The following is a 15,153-nucleotide window of genomic DNA, read 5'->3' on the forward strand; positions in this document are numbered from 1 at the left end:
TAAAAATTGTCTTGTGAGTACGAACGGTTGATAACACTTTTTTCAGACCAATACCAGTACGAGTACTCCCTCTAGAGTACTCACCGATACCTAGTACCGATACTACTAGTACTTTTGATACATGAAATTTCAATTAAAAGTGAAGGATCATTTTGATCAAAGACAGCACAGTCACTCTGCCATTAAGTCCAAACAAAACACTAACAACTCTCTCTGAGTTTAGAATTTTTTTTGATAAATATAGATATAATGAATAATGCACAAAAAACTAATAACTGTCAGAGTTTAAGTATATTTTAAAGTAAACTGAAGAGCAAAATAAAAAAGGTTTAACAGTTAACTCTCCCTGCTTCATTCATGTTGTCTGAACAGGACCTGACACAGATTTGCTGTGGTGTTAAAACACAGCAATTGGCAGCAACTAGAGGGGAGGAGGACTTGCTTGATGTAATATTTTTTTTTGCCAAGTGTATCTGCAGCCTTCATGATTACCAATACCTTGAAAAAAGGCTGGTTTTGGCCCGACACCGATACCTGGTATTGGTACTCGCCAATCCCTACTTGTTATAATTGATATGAGCCACATTCAACTGGCCAGGCCAGAATAATGTCTTATTTCAAATTATTTAAAGACAAAAATGAGGTCTGAATTGCTTGTGACAAGTAAAAAAAAATCTCCCAATGGAACAATATTTTTTTTGCTTTTTACAAGCAAAGTCTAATATTAAGTCTAAAATGACATTTTCTACTGAAAACAAGACAAAAATACTTGATAATATTTCATTTTTCCCAGTGCATCAGAAAAGATTTAGGTTACAGAAATCACAACCATACATGTGACATGAAGCTAGTTCTGACCACTGATATTTTTGTGCTGATGCAGACGTGAAATTTACTTTTGCATTTGTATTTAAAGAACTGTATAGAAACTTTTGTGTACTACATCAAGTTAAATCAAAACCTATGCATAAAATGAAATGAAATTAAATGTGAAGCCCTGTAACTTCAGTATCAGAATTGGGTAGCTGTCTTTACAATGTACTGCTTGTGCTCTAAGAGAGAAAAGGAACAGACACAAACCAGATGGTGATGGTATGAAAGCCAGGATTGTTTATGAAGGAACCGAGAATACAAGTGTTATTAAACAAGATGATCTGAAATTATTGGTGGCTGCTGTTCAAAACCACCAGTGAGGAAACTAAAAAGAGGAATTAAAACTTCATTTGGGACAAATATCTTCATACCTAGTAGAATGAATAAAGTATTCAATTGTACAGCACCCCTTAAAACAGTGCATCTAACAAGCAACAAACCCTAATGTTTGTATTTATCCCCCAAGCTAAAACACCACCCCACCCTGTCTTGAATTAAGACCTGTAGATAATAAATGTTTCTTAGCACAACCGCATAAAGGAAACTCTTTTCTCAGGCTGAGATGAACTAGATCCCAAGCTTCTGTTCAGTCCTTGTCTTGGGTAGACTCTAAAAGTGACATTGATGGGTGCTCTTCTCTGATTGGCTGATCATACTGTAGCTGCTGTGGACCAATCAGGCTTCTTGCTTTGTCTGTGGCTGCAAAGGTGGATGGTGTCAACATCAAAACTGGATGGGTTTAGGCGGACACCAAGCAGAAACTGTAAATGAACCAGTATAACAGAACACCTGGCCATTTTCAGATCTTACAAATTTGACTTCACAACTTTTTTTATGTGACAAACTGTCGCCAATGCTGCAAATGCGATGTGGTCGAATAAAGAAAATGTGGATTGACGCAAAGATAAAGGAATGGAACAGCTTTAGTAATAGAAACAAGCTTGTAAATCTGCTTTTAGTGAATAGACAAGCTGGTCCAAAAATATTTAAAAGCTCTAGTTGCCATTCTCACATTTCACTTATTCCACCTCCCTCTGTGCAGCTGATGTGATGTGAAATTGGTATAGAAAATTGCTTTTCTTTGAGTTAAAACCCACGTCAGAGAACAACGTCTCTGTGATTTAGACAGAAAACAGAAGCTTCTCCTCAAGACTGTTCATTACTTTGAAGACGTGCCAAGACAGGTCAAAGCAGAGGCTTAGATTGACCCTGCTGAAAAACATTTAATCTGAATAAGCATAAATGCAGCTGGATTCAGTAACATTTGTAGTCTATCTATTTGAATGCTGAAGAGGAAATATAAAGGCTGCAAATTGCTGAGCCTTTGCTACTGATCTGTGACTATCAAAATGATCCTCTATGTCAAGGGTCTGCAACTTGTGGCACTGGAGCCTCTTGGGGCTCTTTGACTCCTTTGCAGTGGCTCCTTGTAGCTTTAAAAAATGGATTTTTTACGGATTTTTGTTTTTCTTACAGAGAGTATTGATGATAAAAGACATTGACACTAAATAAAATCATGCGTTAACATTTCGTCAAACTAAATATGTGTCGCATCTTGCAATAAAGCCTGGCACTACTTAACTTCACCTCCTACAGCACCAACAGCCCACAAACTTTCCATGCACCTGTGGCTAACTTCAAGTTTTACAGCCATAATGACTAAATCTTCAAAAGTAAAAATCTGGGAGAAAATATAGATTTTACTTTTGTTTAAATGGATTCAGTTAACTGACACTGTACTGGCTTAATTAATATACAAGCTTTACATTTGACAAGGCATTAGCAAACAACAAAAAATAATAAGTTAAGCAATATAATCAATAATGTTATTATATTTAAGTATTTTTTTTATTGCAAATTTGTTAAATTTCTTAAAATTTCCATTTGAAAGTTATTTTTCAGATTTCAGAATTTAATTCAAAAAATAAATTTAAAAAATTAGAATAATTTTGCAGATTTCAAAATTTTGAATTTTGGAAATTTTGCACTTTTTTCGAAATGATATAAGTTTGATGTTTTGCAAATGTTTTGACATTTCAAGAATTTCTCTTTTTTTGTAATATTTGCAATTTTTTTTGCAAATCTTTCCCCCTCCAAAAAAAATCTTTTTTTTTTTTTTTTTTTTTTTTTTGCAATTTTTGCTAATTTTGATAACAAAAAAAAAGACACAACATGTGCATTGCTTAGACAATTATTCACTATATCCTAACTATGTTTATAATTTTATACACTATTGTCTTAATTGTGAAGATAAAGTAGATTTTGTGGCTCTGTAATCTCTTTAATCCAGATGAGCTGAATGAGCTGAGGAAAAATGGCTCCTATAGAAGTAAAAATTGCAGACTCCTGTTCTTGGCGAAAACGACGTTACTGAAGCCGAACATTTTCTCTCCAACTTGAAGGGAAGTGAGCATCACAAGTATCCCGTTAACTTTTACAGCAGTTGATCAGGACTCTCCCTAATCTTTATCTCTCTGTGCTGAATAACTGGACTTTCTTTCCTCTTCAGGCCTCAGATATTTTTGTGAATAAATGAGAAAGGAAAATCCCTTCGTGGTTGGGCTCCTCTCAGCTCCTCTCCTTCTGTCCTCCCTCTCACCAGGAGTGTGCCGGAGAGCCTCTGTTCATGCTTTACTGTGCCATCAAGCAGCAGATGGAGAAGGGACCCATAGACGCCATCACAGGAGAAGCTCGCTACTCCCTGAGCGAGGACAAGCTCATCCGGCAACAGATTGACTACAAAACCCTGGTCAGTAAACTTATTGTGTCCGCGGGCTCGTCTGCTTTGGTCTGAATCACTTGGTAGGTTGTTAAGTTCTAGTCACACTTGACGATAAAAGTTTTAAAAGAGGCTTTGACTCATCAGCAGCGGAAATGTGGCAGCCTCTGTCTCGGCTGTAGGAAAGCGTTTGGACAGGTGAACACAGAGCTTGGTTATCAGCAGCGTTTGGAGAGAGGACGTGAAACTACTGCCCAACATTAATCACATTCCTCTCCAAACAAAGCACTTCAGGTTTAGGCTGCAGACAGTCCTACTTGTCTGCAGGAAATGCCACAGCTGTTTTTGTGTGGAAGTGTTGAGTTATTACGTCCACAAACAAACCCAAACTGACCGGCAAAATGTCCAGGTTTTTAAAATAGCTGCTGCAAACAACCCAGGTGTGAAAATGCTGTCAGGTGCATTCAAATGCACCCAAACACTCATCCAAAAGTCTCACCTGTTGGCGGTGTTCTTGTTCTGTCTCTCCTCTGAGTAATGTCTGTTTCCCTTTGTGTTGGCCTGTTTTCCTGCCAGACGCTGCACTGTGTAAACCCTGAGAATGAGAACGCCCCAGAGGTGACGGTCAAGTGTTTGAACTGCGACACCATCACTCAGGTCAAAGAGAAGCTGCTCGATGCCGTGTACAAGGGCAGCCCTTATTCACAAAGGCCCAAAGCCTCTGATATGGACCTGGGTAAGACACACAGCACTATCTGCATGTAGACTCTAATGTATGTGAGAAGAGGCTGCAGGTCTAAAAACAGAGACGAGAACAACTTGACATCCTGTTGTACCTCAAAAACACCCACTTTCACTTATTTAGCATCTGATTTAAATCCAACCTGACACAGTGTTTATGTAAAGGTGGACTTCTGTAGGACGCTGAGCAAAGGCTGTGAGGCTTCATCATATTCAGCAGAGACAAGGTGAAGAGCAGGAGCACTGATGTAGATCTATCCTGAATACTAAACTCAACACCAAAAACTCCCAAAGCTAACCTCAATTTAGAATCAAAGCTTCAAACTTTCCTCAGAGTCAGAAAGATATATGCTAGGGTTTCCTTTTGTACCTGAAAGACAGAATTTTTACTTTCTATTATGTGGTTTACTTTTTTAAGCCTAAAAAACCTTTATCTGTGACAACAACTGCGTGGTTGCAGTGTTACAACAAAACATGATCATATGATTGAAATGAAGCAAATGTTGAAATAGTTGCATCATTATTATGTCCAGTGTGTGAATGTGACTTAAGAAGCTCTCTTCAGTCTCAGTTCCAAGGCAGTATTTCTAATTAAAGCAGCTTTATTTTTTTAACACACAGGCTATCTAGCTAACCTTTCTACTCAGGCTTTTTGGAGCCAATCCAGACACCACAACATGGTTCAAGGACAGGGACAAAACAGGAGGCTAACATGAGCTTGCCCTTAAAATAGTATTTATTTTACTAAAACAAACAAAGAAGTCACATTAAGATATCACATTTTAACGGTAGCATCGGATGTAGATTCTAGTGCAGAAATCAGCATACACTGTTGCCCATAAAGTTGTAATAAAAAATGTCCTACCTCTTCACATAAAAGGATTTTTTCTTTACAAAGTGTATATCTTCTCAAAACTTTTTTGATCAGTCTCTTTCAAACATGTCACAGTGTCAATTACACCACATCAAAATTTGCCAATTGCAATCATTACATTTCGTATCAAGAGGTGAAAGATGTGGTATCATAAAATCTAATACTGTGCAAAAATAGTTACTTTAAAAATGTTTTTTGCCATCTACTACACTGTGAATGTTAAATTTAAAATGATTTTAAACCAACTGACCCAAAACTAGAGAAACCCATGAAAACAGAATCCCAAATTATCAAGTTTAAAAATTAAATACTTCAAATAAACTTTGAAATTATATTTCATAAAATATATGTTTTTATCAGTACACTTGCATAACTACAAGGAAGGTGATTTATTTCATACCTATCATGATAATGTGGTCACACCATTTGACAATTTAATGGGACTGATTCTTTAGTTGGTTGAAAAAAATGGTAGAAATGTCATATAAAATACTATGAAACCAACAGAAATGCAAACTTTCAAATTCATAAGAAGAGATAGAAATATTTTATTCCAACTTTATGTGTAACGGTGCGTGTAGCTTGACATTGCATCTTTTTAGTTTTGTTGAGTTTATTTAGGTCACTTCAAACATGAAATCTCACATACAAACACCAAAGTGAGAGATTACAAACAAATAAGTGTTACGTTAGTGCCTGCGTTAACTCCAAACAATCAACAAAATAAAAAAAACAAGCTGACAAAACTAGACAGAAAAAGGTGTTGGCTGAAGCCTTTGCTTATATTGCCTACCCGATTCAAATTGATAACTTTCTCAGCTTCCTTTTGAATTATATAAAACAATATTAAATTCACATGTATCCAAAATCTGAACACATTTTGTGCTCACACCATAGTTCTGTAATTTGCAATCATTTTTTGTTTAAGCAACTTTTTGAACAACAACATATGCAATGAATTTGAATTCAGAAAATCTTTAGTTTTATACAATATTGCAGCTGATTTTGATATTTTGGTTTTAATGTAATTAACATGAGGTTTCCAACACAGTCTGTGGTCTATAATCACTCCTAAGAACTTATTCTCATAAACACGTTCTATTTCCATGCCATCTGTCATGATTTTTTTGCTTTTCCAAACATAATGTATTTAGTTTTACTTACATTTAAAGTTAATTTATTGATACTAAACCATCTTGTCAAAAGTGTAAGTTTGCACAGAGAAATCACCTGTGATTGGTAAAACCCTACCAAATATTCACAAGATTTGTAATAAATGCTGTGTAATTATCTCCAACTCAAAATTTTTGCCTCCAATTCCAACATAGTACAACACGGTTTCTTATGCACAAAGCAGAGCGTGTTGAAGACCTGGTAACTGACAATATGAGTAGCAAAGAAATCATCCTGCCAGCTAGCGTTTGGGCAGAGTGTTGCACGAAGACACGGACACAAACACATTTTGTTGTAAGATTTGCTTCATTAAAGCTTGTTGCTTTTAGACCAGAGCACTGAGCTGACTGATAAGGATTCCCTGTCAACAGAGGTGCATCTGAATCTTTTGTATTTGTCTTTCACATCAGTCAGTGAGCACATATAATGTAGTAAAACAAAAGAAGTGGAAATGTAATCTTGGTTTGACTTATATTGTTCAACCTACTCATAAAAACTACTGCTAATCAATACACACAATTCTTTCTGAAGAATGGCGTCAGGGTCGGATGGCAAGAATCATCCTGCAAGATGAAGACGTCACAACCAAGATTGACAACGACTGGAAGAGACTGAACACACTGGCTCACTATCAGGTACACGAGCGCTAACGAGCTAACAGAGCGGTAACCAGCAGAAGGTGATGGCTAACACAGAGTTCTTCTGTTCTGGTCTTTATTTTTATCTGCAGGTAACAGATGGCTCAGTGATCGCCCTGGTGCCAAAGCAGAACTCTGCCTACAACATCTCCAACTCCTCCACCTTCACCAAGAGCCTCAGCAGATACGGTACCACTCCCCTTCTCCTCTTGACTTAATCCCATTTAAACCGCCCTGTGGCTGACTCCCATCTCTCCACCTGCCTCCCCCTCCCCCTCCTTATTCAGCTCTGTCTTTGTTTATCGTGGCCATGATTGGGCTCCATTGTTGTTGTTTTTTTTCGCCTCCCTCTGAGTGAATGGCAATCCTTTTTATCCATTGCTATCAGCCCAGGCCAAGGCCATTTCATGGCTATTTTCAAGCAGTTCGTAAATGACAGGCATTAAAGTAGACACCTTGATCCCCCGCTGACAAAGTGAAAGAGGGAGAGGGAGAGGACACCTGGCAGTCAGCGATAGAAGGGAGCATCAGTGTGGGATACTTCACTGGAAAATCATCTGTTTAGGAGATAAATGACCCTGCACTAAAAATGCAATGAGGATGGTGACCCCCAGGTATGCTCCACTGTTATCCTTGCCTCTGATTGGCTGTTCTGCAACAGTTCAGCCTTGATTTTCAAGCAAATGATCGTTTGGAGGAGTGATACCAGAGCAAACCATCGACTGGTTTCACATCCAACAAAAAGGAGCAACTTGTAGAGCAGATCTCTGTCCATGTGATCTTGGATATTGACTTTCTTTTAAACTCTGTTTTGCCCTCCAGTGATTCTTTTAACGATTAATGAGTCCAATTATTTTCTCTGTTCATCATTTTGCCTCAGAATAGTTGTAAATAGTGGATTAAGAAGCTTAATTATAAAAATTCAGCTCAAAAAGAAAGAAACCTGGTGAGGGCTGTTCAACACTGACTGAAAGTGCATGGCATGACAGCTGGAGGATAACACTTCCACCTCATATCATCAGAATATACCGTATATATCTACATTGCAACCTTTGGTATTTCATAAAACACAAGAAGGCCAATGAGGAAGTGCAGAGACTGCATTTCCCAGAGTATTAATTACAATTATGGTGTGCCAAATGTAGAATTCCAGTCACTTCTTAATGGGCAAAATTTTGTGAAGATTTCATTCACTTTTCTCTAGCTTGTTTTTCTTTCATTTGAGACTGGAATTCATGCAAAACAGTATGTCCTGTACACTTGTTAAAAATGTGTACACATGAAAAAGAAATCTAAATCTAAGTGTTAAATCTAAATCTGAATGCTGAATCTAGATTTTGATCTAAATCTGAAATCTTACATTTTGGCAAGCCATATTCACGCTGCCTGTAAACGTAAATGAATCTCCATAAGATCCATGTGGTGTTAAATGTTCAACTTTACAGCAGAAATAAACATGTTTACAGCACAATATAAAAAGCTGATAATATAAAACTCAGTTATCTTTTTACTCAGACCGTGTAAGGTGGATTTTGACTCATGACTCATCCAGTAACATAATACAAAAGTTAATTTAGTTTACTGACAGGTAGATGTGTTAAAACTGTCTGCCAGGAGGCCAAAAGTTTGCCCTAACTTGGCCTTTGGTAGTAATGAGATATGACAGCCTCGATGGTGCTTGTAGGGCATCTGAAAGCTGTTTGCTTTTTTCCATTAAACGACTAAATAAGAAAATAACAAAGCATTAGTATCAGTTGCCAGTAATACAGATGTGCCTCTGTGAGATTTAGAAGTGTGGGCATGAGTTCTGGGAGGAACCTCTCCAAAAATATAAACAAAAAGTTAGATACTGTATTAGTGCAACCTTTGCAAGTAAAAATTGAATACAAAGATCATATCCAATCATATGTCATATCTAACGCCAACAACTTTGCACAGTCATTAAATGGATCTCGACGCTGTCTGCAGAGGGGACAGGAAAATATTTGAATAGTTGTTGAATAGTATGTTTGCTTGAAATGCAGAGCTCTAATTAAAAGTGATGTTGAGTCAGACTTTGAAAAAAAAGGATGACGGCCATCTTTGGGTCTCTTCATAAACCACTGGATGACGCCACAAATTGTGTCTGTTTTATACAGTCATTGATTTACATGTGTATGAATAGGTACAGACACTTTTGTTAAAATTTTCAAAGTTAAAGTCCCATCTGTAGTTTCTGTTGAGGGACTCCTTGTCTCTACTCTGTGCGACTGATTTCAGGGTTTGTCTTTGACAGTTAATGGCTTGACTTGCAAGGCCATTTTTACTCCCTGCTTTACTAAATTAAGAAAGCACACGCATCACTTTCCTAGGGGGGCAGCTGGCCAAGTGGTCTAGGTTGCACCCACGGGTGGCATCAGTTTTGAGTCCAGTCTGCAGCCTGTTTCCCGCATGTCATTCCCCACTCATACTCTGTTTCCAACTCTATCCTCTGATTAATACCAACACGTCACCAATACAGCCTGTAGGAGTGGCCCAACAAATTTGAAGTCCATTTAGCACACAAAACACAACACTAACATCAGAAAGCTTTATAAATTCATGTATTTATATGTTTATATTACCTTAAACTTTGGAGGAACTCAATAGTCGGGCTCATTGCAGCAGATGTTTGGTGCACTCTTGGTCTGACTTGCTGTTGAACCACAGTGTGAGCTGCTCTGGAGTTAGCTGAAGCAGACTGGAGTGGGAGATTAATTGAAGGATAAGAACAAGATAAGGTGAAGCTCTAACTTTTTCAAATAACCTTTTTCTGCTCGCTTTTGCTTCACTCAACTCCTCTCACTTGCTGTTGTTCCAGCGGTGATGTAGAAGTATTGAACAGAAGGACTCCATGTCCTGTTTGTCAACAAACACTTCAGATTCTGAAGCTGGAAATATCTTCTTGGAGACACCTTGACCTGAATAATGAGGTAAACTCATGAAGCCAAAGCAGAGTTTACACTGTTTGAGCTCCAGATTAAAGAGGAGAAATGTAGTTGGGAAAATATGAAGTCTTTCCTTTATGAATCATCCTGGAGCTTTTTGTTTAACAGCAAATACTCTGAGATTATCTGCAGTAGCATTTTTAAATGAGCCTGATGTTTTAGCTGTAGACATGCAGGTGTGTGTTTGAGCGTGGTGTGTGTAGGTTGTGTGTACGAGCACAGGTAAATGTTGGCCACCAGTGGTCATGATGGTCCAGAATCAAAGCTACTCAGCACGCCACTGTCACAGCACCCCACTCAGCCCTTTTCACTTTCCCATCCCGTGCTCTCCCATTACTCTCCATTTCACCCCTCTCCCTTCTGACCTTTTTGTCTCTCAGTCCATTTAGCCCCCCCCGCTCCCCTCTAGCATCATCTACCCCCTCACATCCACTCTGCACCTCTCCTCTCTGTCCTTTCACCAGAAATAAAGGGACTGCACCATGCATCAACACCCTCTTTTTTCTCCCCGTGCATCTTCCCTCCAGAAGCAACAGGGACATAAAAATAACCCTCCTCTCGTACTTTGTTCATCTCACCTCTCTGGTCGTCCTCCCACCCTTTCCCCCCGCTCTGTGAAAGCTGATATGTATCTCTTTGCTTTGCTCTGATTAGCTTCGAGACTCATGTCATGAATAATGAAACAGGCTGAGATGATAAAAGGAAATGGGTGAGAGAAGTTTTGATGGTATAGCACAACAAATGAAAGAAACGTCAGGTGTTCTGAGAATTTTGGGAAGTTAATTAGAAAAATCAACTTGTTTCAGACCATCTGTAAGATGATGTAGAGAGATGATGTAGAGAGATGATGGGTCTCTTTCAATGAAAGTTACCATACACAAGCCACCATGGTTTTTTTGAATAACACCTCGTCTTGTGTTCGCATCTACAGAGAGCATGCTGAGGACAGCCAGCAGTCCAGACAGCCTACGATCCCGGACACCCATGATCACTCCGGACCTGGAGAGTGGAACCAAACTGTGGCATCTGGTGAAAAACCACGACCACACGGACGTGAGGGAGGGGGACCGAGGCAGCAAGATGGTCTCTGAGATCTACCTGACCCGGCTGCTGGCCACAAAGGTAAGACAAACTGATGTTTTTAAACATACACTGCAAAAAAGTTGAATATGATCAAGTGTTTTTGTCTTATTTTCAGTAAAAAATGTCTTTTTTAGACTTGATACGAGCCACATTAACCTGACCAGTCCAGAAAAAATGTCCTATTTCAAGTTATTTAAAGACAAAAATGAGGTCTGAATTGCTCTTAACAAGTTACAAAAAATCTGCAAATTGAACAAAAGAAAAGTTACTTGTATTAAGACATTATTCTATTTTTAAGCAATTTTTTGAGCAAGTTTTACTTTTTACAAGCAATTCAGACCTTATTGTTGTCTTTAAATAACCTGAAACAAGACATTTCTCTGGACTGATAAGTTGAATGAGGCTCATATGACGTGTCATAAGACAGTTTTTACATAAAATGAGAAACGAAACACTTGACAAGATAAGATTTCAGTTTTTTGCAGTGTATGCATTTTTTTTTATCATCACCATCATCTCTGCAAAGCTGAGTGACCCACCTCACCTGTTCAAGATTTATAGTCCACTTTTAGAGACTAAACCTCAATCCTAACTCCCATCTCCACCCCTAGTCCAACTCCAGCTCCTCAACAAATTTGTCGTTTTCAGATTTACCTATCCAAAAAAAAGGCTACTAATGTTAGAAATTACCACTTTAATCCTTCTTAATATGAGTTTTTAATATGAGTCAAATTCACCTAACAAGTCTGGAAAATGTCTCATTTCAAGATATTAAAAGACAAAAATGACAACTGAACTACTCGTTAACAGACAAAATTAAGTTTTCCAATGGGCTAAGAAATATAATAATATTTTTTCATATTATTAATTATTTTATGGTTTTGTTTTTTTTTTGTATTGTTATAGAAAACAGGAGGTTTTTAGAGACAGGTTGTGTAGTGAGTGATTATAGATTTAGATATGCAAAGATAAAAAAAGGCCCTTTTGCCTTTCTCCTACCTGTTTCTATCTGCCCGGGCATCTCATCTGTGCAGATCTCAGCTCTGTGATCCACTGATGGGACAGAGGTCTCCTTAGTGGCTGACTAAAGATGATCCTCAAGCATTTCCTCTGTTGTAGATTTCATCAGATGAACAAGTCCCGGGGGTAAATGTCTCGTTAGAGAAACATTACTTAGCTTTTTGTCGGAAGAAATTGTGTTATTTTTTCCGAGTGGTAGAAAAACCATCAGATTTGGTAGGTTTGGGTTCCTGTATTTGATCCAGCAGCGAGCTTTGAAACTCAATCCCATTGAAAACAGAAGTTGATCGGGTTTGGGTGTGTTTTGAGGTCAGGGATAAGTGGTTGGATCGTTGGTTTCAGCCACAAATTGCTCAGCGCAAGAATGACCTGAATCAATACAAGTAATAAAAAGATTCAACAAAGAGCCTTTGAGAAACAAAGGTCAAAGAGAGCAGGCCACCTCCAGAGTGTTTCTTACTCACAAGTTTCCATCTAATCCCTCAGAAAGATCTAACATCAGTGGAAGAATACTCTATCAACATGTGGTTTGAAATAAACAAATATAATTGTTGCCTGGGGATGCAACATGAAGCATGAAAACATCTCTCATCCTTCCTCTCAGGGTACGTTACAGAAGTTTGTGGACGACCTGTTTGAGACCATCTTCAGCACAGCTCACAGAGGAAGTGCACTGCCCTTAGCCATCAAGTACATGTTTGACTTCCTGGATGAGCAGGCCGACAAACACTCCATCAACGACTACGACGTACGACACACCTGGAAGAGCAACTGGTGAGTAACACCTGGAAACAGCAACACAGGCACTTTAAGTGTAGCCTGATAGAATCACTGAATGGGCCATTTACTTTTGATTTAAGGCTAGTGCATCCTCAGCAGCACTTTTCATTTTAAATGATCAAGAAACTGAAGTTGTGAAAACAGATTTCACTTTAAATACAGGCTCATATTGTCTGTTGTTTGAGACAATCATTTCAGATAATAATCCAATGGATATTTGGTGGCTTGGATTGCATATTTAAGATATTTAATTGTATTTTATGGTTTAAGCTTGTTATATATCAAGAGTTTTTGCTCTTCTGGAGTTGTTGTTGACCGAATGCCTTTTGGTTTTTGTTAGTTTAAAAAAAAAAAGTTTGATAACAACCACTTGGGCTTCAGTAAACTTTTTTAATTATGATTTTTTTTTTGATGGAATATTTGACTTTTTGCAGACCACCAAGTTGACTTTCTGAACAGAAGCAACCAGTGTTAAAATAACTTTTTTCACCCTCTCTCAGACCTAAAGAATTTCAGGATTTTTTTATTTTTTATTTTTATTTTTTCATTTTTTATTTTTTTGATCTCTTTTGTCTTAAAGACTTTGTAATTACAGGTTCTTGAAAGCACCACTTTTCCAACTGATTTTGATAACCTCATAGTCAAAGTTTTACCTAAAAGTAGTGTTTTCCTTTTAAGCCGTTTTAGTGGATGGGGATCTTCAACAATAACAGCTGCCCTGCCCCTCCATGGAAGTCAAATTCATTTTATTTTCTTAATGGCACCATATCACAGCAGAAGTAATTTAAGGTTAAGTCCATCATAGGTGAGGTCTGTACCTTGGGTTTTTTGTTTGTTTGTTTGTTTTTCTGTTGGTAACACTTTATTTTGATTGTCTGTTGACACTCAACAAGCTATCAGTAGATGTTCAGCATAAATTTTTCAACAGACTAGTAACATACATTCAACTAACTATCATTGGACAATAAGGTGGATTTTAGGGTTTTACAACATTTTACAAAAAATGTCTCCCAACCCCATTACTTTTTTTTATAAGGCCATTAATTGACATTCGACTATCACTAGATTGTCAACTTCTTTTTGTTAGTTAACACTCCACTAGTTTGAATCGATCTGTCAGTATAAAGTGTACAGTAAAATGTCAACATATCTCCAACGTCTCTAACCAATCAAATGACTGACTCCGTTTGTACTTTGTTGGTTGTCAACTACTGAATAGATTAATTGACTATCAATAGACAATATATTAATTAATCAATTGACTATCTGTTGATTGTCAACATGTATTTTGGCAATGATCAACAGACTATCACTTGGCTTTGTCAACTAAGCATTTGATCCTGACTTAAAACCATCCAATTAAAGTGAAAAACAGTCAACAACAGTTCAAACTCTGTGAACTATCAACAGAGCCAAACACAGACACGTTTACACAACTCCATATCAGAGAAGGAAATCTCTTTTTTTATTATAAAATACACTAAGTAGTCATACAAAATTATAGTAACATTTCAGTACACTTATACGTTTTTCCCCCCAAAACAACTGCACAGTTGTTTTGGGGAAAAAAATCCCATCAGGGAAACCAGAGGCAGCTTGACTTTGTCCTATCTGTGGTATGCATTTCAACTGACAGATTGATGAGTCTTGTTATATATAAACTGATAAACTGTTGATATGAAACTACACATCTACTGATAATGCACTTTATGGTCTACTAATAGTTAGTTGAATGTATTTTACTTGTCTGTTGCCTAGTCTTGTTATATATCAACTGACACACAACTGATATGCAACCACTTACCTGCTTATAGCTTGTTGAGTGTCAACAGACGGACTATCAAAATAAAGTGTTCCCTTTTTTATTTATTTTTTTAATTTAGTAGACTAAATAGCCTAAATGTTGTTTATCTTATTCACATGATGGGATGTCATTCCCCCCCTGCAGCTGAAGCTGCCACTGCCTCCATGAGGTTGTACACTTAGGGGAACACTGAAAGACACACCATATACAGTGTGTTGTGTGTTGTGTAACCTATTTGCAAAGGTCTGTAAAGTAAGAGTCTCCCTGAAGAACTCTGCAAGCCCAAGTCACTAAATCAATACATCCAAGTTTGCTTAATGCATAAAAAATTCAAAAAGTTGCTGAGTGGGATGCTTGCAAATAGTTTTCTGGGTGATTTAATAACATCCCCAGACTGAGATTGCATGCAATATTTATCCATAAATTATTTATCTGTGTTTATTTCATTAACAGATCTTGCTTCAGTATCTGCACAGCTCTGG

The 15,153-nt window shown here is 37.6% G+C and overlaps 1 protein-coding gene across 1 annotated transcript in view; it reads left to right on the forward strand.

The window, feature by feature from the left end:
* The window catches only part of LOC141799091 (plexin-A1-like), a 453,927-nt gene that overhangs the window by 421,878 nt on the left and 16,896 nt on the right, over positions 1–15,153 (forward strand). Inside the window, exons 28-33 of the mRNA XM_074681180.1 lie at positions 3,476–3,622; positions 4,169–4,328; positions 6,912–7,015; positions 7,111–7,207; positions 10,916–11,106; positions 12,692–12,861. Coding sequence (XP_074537281.1) covers positions 3,476–3,622; positions 4,169–4,328; positions 6,912–7,015; positions 7,111–7,207; positions 10,916–11,106; positions 12,692–12,861 — 869 coding nt within the window. The remainder of the gene's footprint in view (positions 1–3,475; positions 3,623–4,168; positions 4,329–6,911; positions 7,016–7,110; positions 7,208–10,915; positions 11,107–12,691; positions 12,862–15,153) is intronic.

Source organism: Halichoeres trimaculatus, unplaced genomic scaffold (genome assembly GCF_033239565.1).
Source record: "Halichoeres trimaculatus isolate MK-OKI-2021-1 unplaced genomic scaffold, fHalTri1.1 fHalTri1_scaffold_11, whole genome shotgun sequence".
In the NCBI taxonomy this organism is placed as follows: Eukaryota; Metazoa; Chordata; class Actinopteri; order Labriformes; family Labridae; genus Halichoeres; species Halichoeres trimaculatus.